The sequence below is a fragment of the Polyodon spathula genome, chromosome 3 (assembly GCF_017654505.1).
Source record: "Polyodon spathula isolate WHYD16114869_AA chromosome 3, ASM1765450v1, whole genome shotgun sequence".
NCBI classification, from domain to species: Eukaryota; Metazoa; Chordata; class Actinopteri; order Acipenseriformes; family Polyodontidae; genus Polyodon; species Polyodon spathula.
In genome coordinates, this window is record NC_054536.1 from 10,174,258 (window position 1) to 10,186,293 (window position 12,036).

The 12,036-nt window shown below is 37.7% G+C and overlaps 1 protein-coding gene across 2 annotated transcripts in view; it reads left to right on the forward strand.

Annotated features, from left to right (window-relative positions):
- The window catches only part of LOC121312706 (matrix metalloproteinase-16), a 53,554-nt gene that overhangs the window by 33,219 nt on the left and 8,299 nt on the right, over positions 1-12,036 (forward strand). For both annotated transcript variants that reach the window (XM_041244396.1, XM_041244397.1), the window contains one exon: positions 10,241-10,379. In XM_041244396.1, coding sequence (XP_041100330.1) covers positions 10,241-10,379 — 139 coding nt within the window. The remainder of the gene's footprint in view (positions 1-10,240; positions 10,380-12,036) is intronic.

Genomic DNA, 12,036 nt, shown 5'->3' on the forward strand with positions numbered 1-12,036 from the left:
ACACCTGTTCTGAAAGGCCCCAGAGTCTGCATCACCGCTAAGCAAAGGGCACCACCAAGCAAGCGGCACCATGAAGACCAAGGAGCTCTCCAAACAGGTCAGGGACAAAGTTGTGGAGAAGTACAGATCAGGGTTGGGTTATAAAAAAATATCCGAAACTTTGAACATCCCACGGAGCACCATTAAAGCCATTATTAAAAAATGGAAAGAATACGGCACCACAACAAACCTGGCAAGAGAAGGCCGCCCACCAAAACTCACTGACCAGGCAAGGAGGGCATTAATCAGAGAGGCAACAAAGAGACCAAAGATAACCCTGAAGGAGCTGCAAAGCTCCACAGCAGAGATTGGAGTATCTGTCCATAGGACCACTTTAAGCCGTACACTCCACAGAGCTGGGCTTTACAGAAGAGTGGTCAGAAAAAAGCCATTGCTTAAAGAAAAAAATAAGCAAACACGTTTGGTGTTCACCAAAAGGCATGTGGGAGACTCCCCAAACATATGGAAGAAGGTACTCTGGTCAGATGAGACTAAAATTGAGCTTTTTGGCCATCAAGGAAAATGCTATGTCTGGCGCAAACCCAACACCTCTCATCACCCCGAGAACACCATCCCCACAGTGAAGCATGGTGGTGGCAGCATCATGCTGTGGGGATGTTTTTCATTGGCAGGGACTGGGAAACTGGTCAGAATTGAAGGAACGATGGATGGCGCTAAATACAGGGAAATTCTTGAGGGAAACCTGTTTCAGTCTTCCAGAGATTTGAGACTTGGACAAAGGTTCACCTTCCAGCAGGACAATGACCCTAAGCATACTGCTAAAGCAACATTCGAGTGGTTTAAGGGGAAACATTGAAATGTCTTGGAATGGCCTAGTCAAAGCCCAGACCTCAATCCAATTGAGAATCTGTGGTATGACTTAAAGATTGCTGTACACCAGCGGAACCCATCCAACTTGAAGGAGCTAGAGCAGTTTTGCCTTGAAGAATGGGCAAAAATCCCAGTGGCTAGATGTGCTAAGCTTATAGATACATACACCAAAAAGTGGCTCTACAAAGTATTGACTTTGGGGGGGTGAATACTTATGCACGCTCAAGTTTTTTGTTTTTTTGTCTTATTTCTTGTTTGTTTCACAATAAAAAATGTTTTGCATCTTCAAAGTGGTAGGCATGTTGTGTAAATCAAATGATACAAACCCCCAAAAAATCTATTTTAATTCCAGGTTTTAAGGCAACAAAATAGGAAAAATGCCAAGGGGGGTCAATACTTTCGCAAGCCACTATATGTGATCATGAGTTTGCACATAATTTACGTGCTGGGATTCAAGTGAATAATTAATTGGTAATTGAATCCCAGCACAACAGTATATATAGATGCACGTTTTACTCAGTCAGGGTTGTTGGGTGTTCAGTGAGTAGGGAACGGGAGAGAGAGGAGGAGAAACTAAGTACGTTATATATCAATTGCTATTACTTGCTATTACGGTACTTGTTTATTTAAACTCACTGTTTGTTAGTGTGTATCTGCTCACCATTTGTTAAGTATTAGTCCATTTTTTTTTTGTCTTTTTGTTTTGGCGTAAAGTGCCGTGTCCTGCCTTTTGTCTGTTTAAACCTTTTATTTGCAATAAACCGGCGCAAGCAAGCGCCTTCATCATTTCACCTCATCTGTCCTGTCTTTGTGTATTAATTTCCTGCTTCTGACGTCTCCAACAGCCGTCTTTGTGACAAGCACAGAGAAATCATTCAGCTTAGCATAGTAAACCACAGATACGAACGGTTCAGGCATTGTAAAAAAAAAAAAAGGGGGTTAACCGTGGCAAAGTATAGTTAATACATGGTGTAAGCAAGGGGAAACAGCGTAGAATGCTCAATTGCTGTGTAGGTTTATCATGGTAAACTTCATAGCAGCTCCTAGTTTGGAACATTTTACAAAACCTGCTTAAAGGTATGGAAATAACCACAAGTTTTATTTGCTTTGTGTTGCATAAATGCTTGTTATGTTTTCAGAAATGTGTGCAATGTGAAGAAACAGTACTTTTCTTTCAGCATTAATGCTCAGTTTAATTGACGCATAAACAAAAAGAAAGAAGAAACAATTAAAAATTCTTCACAACGAAAAAGCTTCTTTAACAGATTAAACTGAAACATAAAATCTGTCTAATGGGTTTAAATTAGAATAAAACACAAAGCTGGAGCTTTTTTATTGCTCAGAACAGAATGTTATGAAAATCTGTGAATTTCTTAGAACTATTAAGGCGAATCAGCAACTGCGACAGGGTGGCAAAACTACCTAATTAAACTAATTTGAAACTTCTGAAAACAGTCTTCTATATGTGAATATATTAGTATAACCTAGAGCAGTGGTCCTCAAAGTAATTCGGGCACGGGCATAAATTGATCTTACTTGGCTTACTTGGCTGTATTGCATAGGTTCTTATCTTACACAGTGCCTTCTCGACCTGTTTATAGTTATTCATTGTGTGTGTTTTTTTTTTCTTTATATATATATATATATATATATATATATATATATATATATATATATATATATATATATGTATATAAATAAATCAGGTAGTAATTGGCTGCGCTTATTCCTTAAATAATTTACATAAAATACGCAATGCAAATATTTGTAAATAGCATGTTTACACAGATAACCGTGAATAAAAGTGTAGCTATTGTCTCGCTTTGTTTCAATTTGACAAATTTGTCAACAATAGTCTGTTTTAGAGATCGCTCATTTCCAGTACAATTATTCAGAGAAAGTGGATTCATAACTAAATCTACTACAGTGTTTCCCTTGTCTGGTGGAATAAAAAAATGTAGAGATAGAAAATTAAATTCTAAATACTGAAATGTATTATTTTTCTCAATAACAGTCGGTGAAACTCAGTGCTTACACGACATACTAACACCCCGCCTCTGCTAACGAATGATTGGACAGCTATCAGATCTTTCACTTTCCCATTGGCTACTCACTCGCCTTCAGTTTTCATGCAGAATACCTTGAATGGCCTCTGCTTGGTTAAACTTGCGTAAAAACCAAGCTGCGTAAAACTTGGCAGATATTTGACTCTCCTGTTGGTTAAATTTACAGTCGGTACCTGCACCTGAAACAGACACAGTTTATGTCCCACCCAGTTAACTTACGATTGGGCTACCGCAGAGACAATGCAAATATTCAATTGGATGATCGTATCGCAAAAGTCATTCAGAAAATAAATAAATGCGTACATACAAGCACAGAATAAGTGAGCAGCACTATCAACAGACAGCTGTGGTGCTTTTGTTTTAAAACGCATTTAAAACTTTATTTATTTTCCCACGCTACAACCTGCCAGAAATGTGTTCAAGACCCATAATTTAAGAACAGCTGCCGCGGGCACGATGGCCTGACTTCGCGAGCATCACTTTGAGGACCACTGACCTAGAGGGTTACTGGATGAACAATTTTTAATATGCATCAGATGTCAGAATTTGTTACTGTGTTTTTTTTTTTTGTTGTTTTTGTTTTTTGTCAGAAGCTATCACCAAAAAGTTACTGATGGTTAATGAAATGACCAAAAAAATTGCTGTGGGATCACTCTGTTTATTTATGTTCTGTATTTTGATGTGTTTCATTTCATTATATATGTTTAGTTGAACCCTGCATGAGACTACAAAGAAACACTTAACCGAAAATTGCCTTCGCTCTCCTATAACAAGCAGACTTCTCATTTTCTTCCCTGGAGTGTTTGTTCCCTCAATGTTATAGGTTCAAACAGGGAAATTGATTTTTCAATGACCTAACTTTTTCCATCAATCTTTTTACCTAAGGTGATCTCCATTGTGGTAAGTTAAATATACTTGTATATATTCATTTGGAAGGATGAAAAACACGCCGCTTGACTCAATTGAAATTCAGAATGCAAGAATACTGAAGGCTGCTGCACAGAGTACTCCAGTCTCTGTATCCGTGTCTCAGTGGGGGTTGTGATTTACTTCAAATGACTACCACCTGGGCTGTTGCCTGAACTCGTTTAAAAAAAAGAAAAGATGATGATTGAAAATGATTAGCCTTTTCTTCCAACCTCACAGCTTGTGACAGATCATTATCAAGCACATGCAAAAGGAGATCCATTGCCTACTTTGTCAGTCTGGAATTGCTTCAGGGTACACAGTGCGTCAGTATTTCTACTTGCCTTCTTATACTGTTTCTTTACACATGACCAGAGACCATTTGAGCAGGGTTTGCTGTAGAGCTTTGCCTGAATTGGAAAAGGTAATTTTTTTGCATTGGTAATAAACATCTTCAGTTACATTTGAGACTAGTTTTTCTTTAACAACATAATTTTTGGTGCCACCGGACACAGAAGACAAATGGCATGTCAGAATGTGCTGCTTCAGAATGCTAAAAGCTTCATTTAAGCTCAAATATATCCCAGGTGTCTGGCACAGACTTCGGTACAGGGTCAAAGCTGCAGGAAAAACTAGAAAACTTCTTTGGTTATTATTATTCTGCCTGTTTTAAGTTCTGCCTGTATATAGCATATTTGCATATTTCCTCTGAACAAATTGGGCTTCAGAGTTGTTGTAGTCACACACAAAAGAACCTGAGTTTTACGACAGGAAACTGCTTATTAATCTGTCTTTCAGTGGACGGGAACACAGTCACATGTGGCCAATCCACATAGACAGTTCCTCATGGCAACCAGATTTAGAAATGTATAGAAATTATTTTCCTCCCTAGTTCCTGGAATAGATGCAGTGTAGAGATTATGAATTCTAGACATTGTTTGCATGCAAGACCAGAGTCTGGGATTCTGTATAGTTAAACTTCTTTTTCTCCTTTTTGGTACGTAGTTTTCTTCTGTTTACAGGGCGTCTGCAGTAAAAGCCCTATCAAATTCCATCTGTTTTGCTGCAAGTACCTTTGTAATGATTGATGCATCAACACTATGTGTAGCTCCCGAGATGCAGCTTTAGAACATAAAGCAAAATCACTGTTTCAACAAAAGAAGAATCCAATAGCAGTAAGCAAGTTGTTCAATATGTTACAGTGGCTAATTCTTTCTTGACCTATATTTCAATAGGATTTGGACTTTAAGCTTTCTAATATGCTCCCTTTATAGCTATGTCGAAAGAATGTAACACATTTTTCAGTTATAAAATATAAAAAGAAATTTGGATAACAAGTTGAGAACACACCCATCTTACATTGCAAAGAATACAAACCTTTTCATAGTGGGCCAGGGATGAATTAAGCCTGCTGCACATTCTTATAAGAAAGGTGTCAATAACCTTACACTAAAAACAAAGTATGTTTCAAAGAATTCAGTCATTTAAAGGAACACGTTCCTGTGCTGTATATCATTTTCAAGTTGCCTTGAACTCCTAGTTTTAGTGGTACCCGTTCCTAACTCCTACATTTTCTCTTGCATGACTTTGGTGATTGTCTTACTGTATGATGGTCTGGGTAGGTTATCCAATCACAGTTTTGGAGGGCCGTTTCACACCAGGTTTAACAGGTAAAATGAGATAGCGAACTACGGGGTCTGGGTGGAAGCTTAGTTGGTTCAATTAAACCTGTGTTTAAACATGTAACCTGTTTAATGAGCACCAAAATACTGAAGCAGTAATCTGTTTAATGAGCACAATAAATACCGAATCCATTATTTTCCTTTATGATCTGTGTGCTTTTTAGGGCCCTTAAGAACTAGTCCTCAATATTATCCTTTTAGCCAAAATGGTTGGACAGCTTGGGTCTAGGTGATTGGTGCATTGGAGTAACTACTAAGAGCTGCAGAAACATGACATTTAAACCCAGACAAAAAAGTATTCTAGAGGCTATAGACTTATTTTAACACCCTTGCAAATACACAAGATTAAGTTATTATTGGATGCGTTCGGCATCTTTTGGCAGTTTAAATCCTTAAGTGTGCAGGAAGTCTGCATTCATTTCTATTGCTGGTACTGTGTGTGTGTGTGTACACTCTGCACATTTATGAGTTCATAATGTGTGTGGATCTTTGTTTGTATAGATACCAGTGGCCATGGTTTATTTGAAAAGCAACAAAGAGGGTCAGGCCCTTTTTGGTTTCTCTTTGTTTTACTGTTTATATTTTCTAAGTCTGATTAGATTATTGATGAATTCTCTGAATATTATGAATAAGCAATGTATTCTGTTTTGGTATGCTATATACTCCTAAACCCTTTTCTGGGCTTTACATGTAATGTTGCAGATATATACTGGTATGAGTTATTGTGGGATTGATGTTTATCCACATTTATACAGCTATTATAAAATGGAAGACAGTGACTGAACATCAATCCAACAATAACTCATACCACTTATAGGAAACCTTCTCATTCAGAACTTTGCACTCATAAGAAAGATGTGGGTGTTGTAAGGATCAAACTCACTATGAGAATTTGCAGCTTTACATCTTCCTATCTTATTAATCTTACTATGTGCCGACACAGAGGGTTGCTCTTTTATTAGAAAGAACGGGCACTTCAGGATTTGTAGTTTTAGAATGTATTTATTAAAACTAGTTTATGAGAAGTACTTGAATTTGGATTATCATTTTAGTCCATTCTGTTCTGAATTAGCTTATCAAGTGTAAAAAAGAAAACTGCTGAGAACTTTAAGGTTTGCCAGCTGTTAGCGAGTTGGCTTAATCAGTCCATGTGGTAGCCCTGGGTCAGCATAAAGCCATATGAGAGAGGGAGTTTCCTAGAATCATTTTGTAAAGTCATGACATTTCAATATACAAAAAATAATATTAAAGCCCCATTTATATGAGTAATATGTGGGCCACGATTTATGACTTTTCCATCTGTGTTTCCCATTTCCTTTGAGGTTTTTGGCAGGGTTTTCTCTGTGAAAGTTGCCTAAAAATGACACTCCTTAGTTTTGAATTTCCATTATTCATATTGACTGGCTGTATGTCCAAAGAGCCTGAGTAATAACATCAGGGAAATGAGGATAAGTAGTGCTGCAAAAGCAGCAGGAAGAGCACTTGGCTAATAAGGACGGTGTCCGGCTGATTTTAGCTTCACTAGAGCTTTTTATGTTTATTTTTATTTTTATTAGGCTTCTCTTGTACCACCTCATATTAGAAACAGTTGAAATAATAGATATGTGATTTCATCACACCCACATTGTCAAGCAAGTGTCATCTCCTTTTCACTGAGCCTACCGCTCTGTGGCTCACATCAGAGGTTAATAAGGAATTTTCTGCTTGGTTGTGGCCCTTTTGGCTTTGGTGTGCATTCCGTTCCCTGAAGTGCAGACTACTCTGCTGCTAGAGGTGGCACTACTCCCTCCTGAGATGTGAGTTGTTTAGCGAGGTATGCATGCAGAAATAAGGTTTTGCCAGCATGCCGCCTTTTCCTGATGGCACTGCTGATGTGGGAGATCTCTGCTTAATGAGTGTATACCTGTAATCTAATTTAACTGCAGTGACTGCTGCCTTTTTAATGCAGTGATATCCAACAAGAGCTGAAATGGTCCCAGCCAGACCTAAAAAAAAAACCTTATATTTTTACCCCTATCAGGAAGATGCTGTATCGCTGGTGATCAAATGTGGTAATGCCCAGATGTATATTGTAATTGGAACTATGTGTTGAAAACAGCTCTCAGTTGTGATGACACTTTATTCTGTAGCTGTAGGTCAAGTTGAATGGAGACGTTTTTTTTTTTTTGCTTGTTTTTTTCATGCTCTGACACCGAGCTGGCAGACCTACTGAAGGATATATATATACACTACAGTGTAGTTATGCTGAAAGGTGAACTTCCAACCCAGTTTCAGCTTTCTTGCAGAGGGCAGCAGATTTTCCTTAAGGAATTATTTGTACTTTGCTCCATTCATTTTCCCTTCTATCCTGACAAGTATTCCAGTCCCTGGCGATGTGAAACATCCCCATAACATGATGCTGCCACCATCATGCTTCACAGAAGGGATGGTGTTCTTTGGGTGATATGCTATGTTGGGTTTCCGCCAAATATAACACTTCCATTTTAGTTTTGTCAAACTACAAAACTTTTTGCCACATGGCTACAGAATCTCTTGAGTGTTTTTTGCATACCTCAAATGGGATTCAAGGTGGGCTTTCTTTAGTAATGGCTTCCTTCTTGCCACCCTACCATACAAGCCAGATTTGTGGAGTGCTTGGGATATTGTTGTCACATGCACACTTTGACCAGTCTTGGCCATAAAAGCCTGTAGCTCTTGCAAAGTTGCCATTGGCCTTTTGGTAGCCTCTCTCATCAGTCTCTTTCTTGCTCGGTCATCCAGTTTGGAGGGACAGCTTTTTCTAGGCAGGGTCTTGGTGGTGCAATACACCTTCCACTTCTTAATAATTGCCTTGACCTTGCTGCAAGGGATATTCAGGGCCTTTGATATTATTTTATACCTATCCCCTGATCTGTGCCTTTCAACAACTTTGTCCCGGAGTTCTTTTGAAAGCGCTTGGTGCTCATAGTTGAGTCTTTGCTTTACAATGCACTACACATTATCTATCTATCTATCTATCTATCTATCTATCTATCTATCTATCTATATATATATATATATATATATATATATATATATATATATATATATATATATATATATATATATATATATATATATATATAGTGAACGATAAGTTCCAAATTTGATTGTGGTAGCCGACCGTCAGTATGAAAGGTGACACAAGTAGACTGACTGAAGTTCGTGTTGAAAATAAGGCACTTTTATTGCTGAAGGAATTATTTTCAAGTAAACATCCTTGTACACAGCAGACAAGTAAACAACAACATAGCACAGTCACTGTGTTATTTTGGCTTTTTGGTATTTTAAAACAGGTGCAACACAGAATGCTGTCTTCCTTTCACAACCAAGCCCAATAGCAAACAGCATTTAGTATACGGTCTCAGTTACTCACGGTCGGGATCTTTTAGTGCGAGTGCACCAGCTTAACTTCATTCCAAACTGCATACACTTTGCAGCTTCCTCCAGCAAGACCAAATAAAAGCCCTTCTCGCCTTGCATTTGTTTCTGTCTTTCCACACAGTTATCGTTGGTTCTGGAACGCTGAAGTTTGTTCTGGTTTCTAATACTCTCCAACGTGATCCCTTGTCTCCGTATTTCTCTCCATAGAAACACCGCTACACTTAACTGTGTTCCATTGCTCAATATGACACTTATTTATTTGAACATAGAAAACACCACTCTATAGCTCAAACTTGCTGTTTCGTTATCAAGAGTTTTCACAGCTGGACTCTTCACCATCTAACTAAACACTCTTGCTCACCTTTACACCCCTCTCTATTCACTTGTACTGTTTGCCCTTTAAACCTGTACCAATTCCCACGGACAGATCACCTGATTCTAACTCCCAGGATTATGGGGATTGGAATTTCTTGTTCCTCGCGTCTTACAGTGTAAGCTGTTGTCTTCTACCACCAAACGTCATTCTTGGTTTGAACATAGGGGCCAGATATCAGAATCCCCATGTTCCTGATATCTTCCCCTAGTGTTCAAAACTGACTGTTTATTACTATATATATATATATATATATATATATATATATATATATATATATATATATAAAACCACTCGCATGATTTTTGTTGGACTGTTATAATATTGAGGGTTTCGCTTAGTAACAACTTGAAAAAGCAGAGCTTGGAGCACTTGAATCCCAGATAATGAAAAACAAAGATACTGTATCAAAAATGCAACTATTAACAGAAAAAAAAAAAACTATTAAAATGATGTGTGTCCCTATAAAGAGACATTAAAAGCAGTATTAGTATTAAAACCAATGAAGCTCTATTTTTTCAGTCTACAGTGTAGTGTTCTAGCAGCTTTTCTGAATCCAGCTGACCTGTTTGAGTTCTCTAGTATGTGACTGGAGTGGTTAATCGTGCTCATGCAATGATTTGTTTTCTTAACCACAAAATGCTTCTCTCCACCCTATAAAATGGTAAGACAGCAAACCTCAGAGCATATATTTACATATTTTAGAATGGCAGCAAAATTGTGCCAATAAACCAAGGCTGGAAATGAAACACACGGCCTTTGTCTAAACCTGCCGCAGTACGCTGAATGCTCTCGTATTCTCTTATTACATTTGCTTGTTGTGTTAGGTAGACATTTGTCATTGCTTTTCTTTTTGCTTTTAATTTATCAGGAAGATGGGTTGACGATACTAGCTGTTTTAAAAACTGTTTCTGTACTGTTCTGTTCTGTTCTATTCTCAGGATCAGTGGTTTTGGAGGGTGAGAAATAATAGAGTGATGGATGGCTATCCCATGCAGATTGCATATTTCTGGAGAGGCCTCCCTTCCAATATTGATGCTGTGTATGAGAACAGTGAAGGGAAGTTTGTGTTCTTCAAAGGTAAGTGATGGTTTATGGACCATGAATGATGGATTTAGCCACAGATTCAACACATTTTAAAAGAGGTTTTTCAGGGATGGTTGGAAAGCAAACCAGTGATCAAGGCTCAGCAGTCTGCTTAAGAGCTCAAATAAGTTTGAACTACAAATTGTTTGTGCAATTTATCATTCCTTTTTTTGGGGGGGGGGGGGGGGGGGGGGGGGGGGGGGGTTTTGTAATTTTCGGTTTCATGTTGATATTAAATCCATAGTATGTGAGAAAAAAATATTATTCAGAGATTTGTTCAGTTTAACTTTGCCATATTTTAAATACCAATGCCAAAATATAAACTTATATTCGATGACAAAAAATTTTGACAAAGTATTTTTCAATGACTTTTAGTCATAACATTTGTCGTTGTCATTGATTTAAAGTTTCTTTGAGTAGTTCGAAATTCAAAACTATTGAGTGTTTAATATGTATGTATGGATTTCAGTGGAAAATGGGAAGTATGTTATGGCAAGAAAGAGGGTCAGCACTTGTGATCCACACAAATGGGATCCAGACATGTTCATCACTAAACAGCTACAATATTAAAGGTAGCAATACATGACATGCACATAAATAAAGCAGGGCTGTTATTACAAGTTAAAGCCAGGGCATAATTTTTTTAATTAGCAGTGCACAGTTCACTACAAACAAATAAAACAAATTAATCTATTGTTTCCAAAAAGTTGGATCAAAAACCTAACCAGCTTGCTTTACTCTGGCAAAGAATGGCTAACGGAACAACATAAGTAAAGAGTGTATTCATACATGTTTCTCTTGGAAGCTAGGGAAAGTAATTTCCTGTTATATTGGAACAAGCTGAAATAATCAAGGATGGGCTCAAAAGATCACATATGAAATGTGTCTGTAATATGGATTTTGAATATCCCACATTTGTTGAAGAGGAGCAAAGTTATTAGACCTGGTGACACAGCTAAGAGCCTTCATTTCCTAACCCCAGCCTTGGGACATGGATTGAGAATTACTTTGCAAATACAGTAATCCGCCGCGTGTCCAACTGCACTAGAGTAGGGGCGGATGTGTGCAAAATTGGATAAATGAGTACATACAACACCGTGTACGACAACTTTGGTGGGATCTACAATCTCTAAACTAATTTTCTGTGTTCAGTAATAAACTAACATTGCTGAAATGCTTGATCATGGCCAATAAACGGTTAGGGTGGGTAGGTGATGGGTGGATATACGTATGTTACAAATTTTCCAAGATTAGAAAAACATGTACCAAAATCCCATTTTCAAACCGCACTGTAAAAAAGAATAAAACCAGCATTTTCATTTTATTTGGACATGAGCAGACCATTGCATTGGTTTGAAGAATATTCACTCTTCAATCACGTGCTACAGCATCTTCTGTTGATTGATTTTGAAAGTGTCATAACTATAAAGCCAATAACACTTGTAAGAGGGCTTTGGATTCAGTTCTATTGAGTGGTGACCCGCTGCATAGGAGATTGCTTATATATCTTCTAACTTTAACGTTTCCAAATCCTCAAGAATATAACATAAGGCAATATGGAACTAACTGAGCCTGAATGCTAATATTACCTTGTCTTTAAAAAAAAAAAAACTTTTGATATTGACTTTATCAGACATTTAGTTGTCATGTT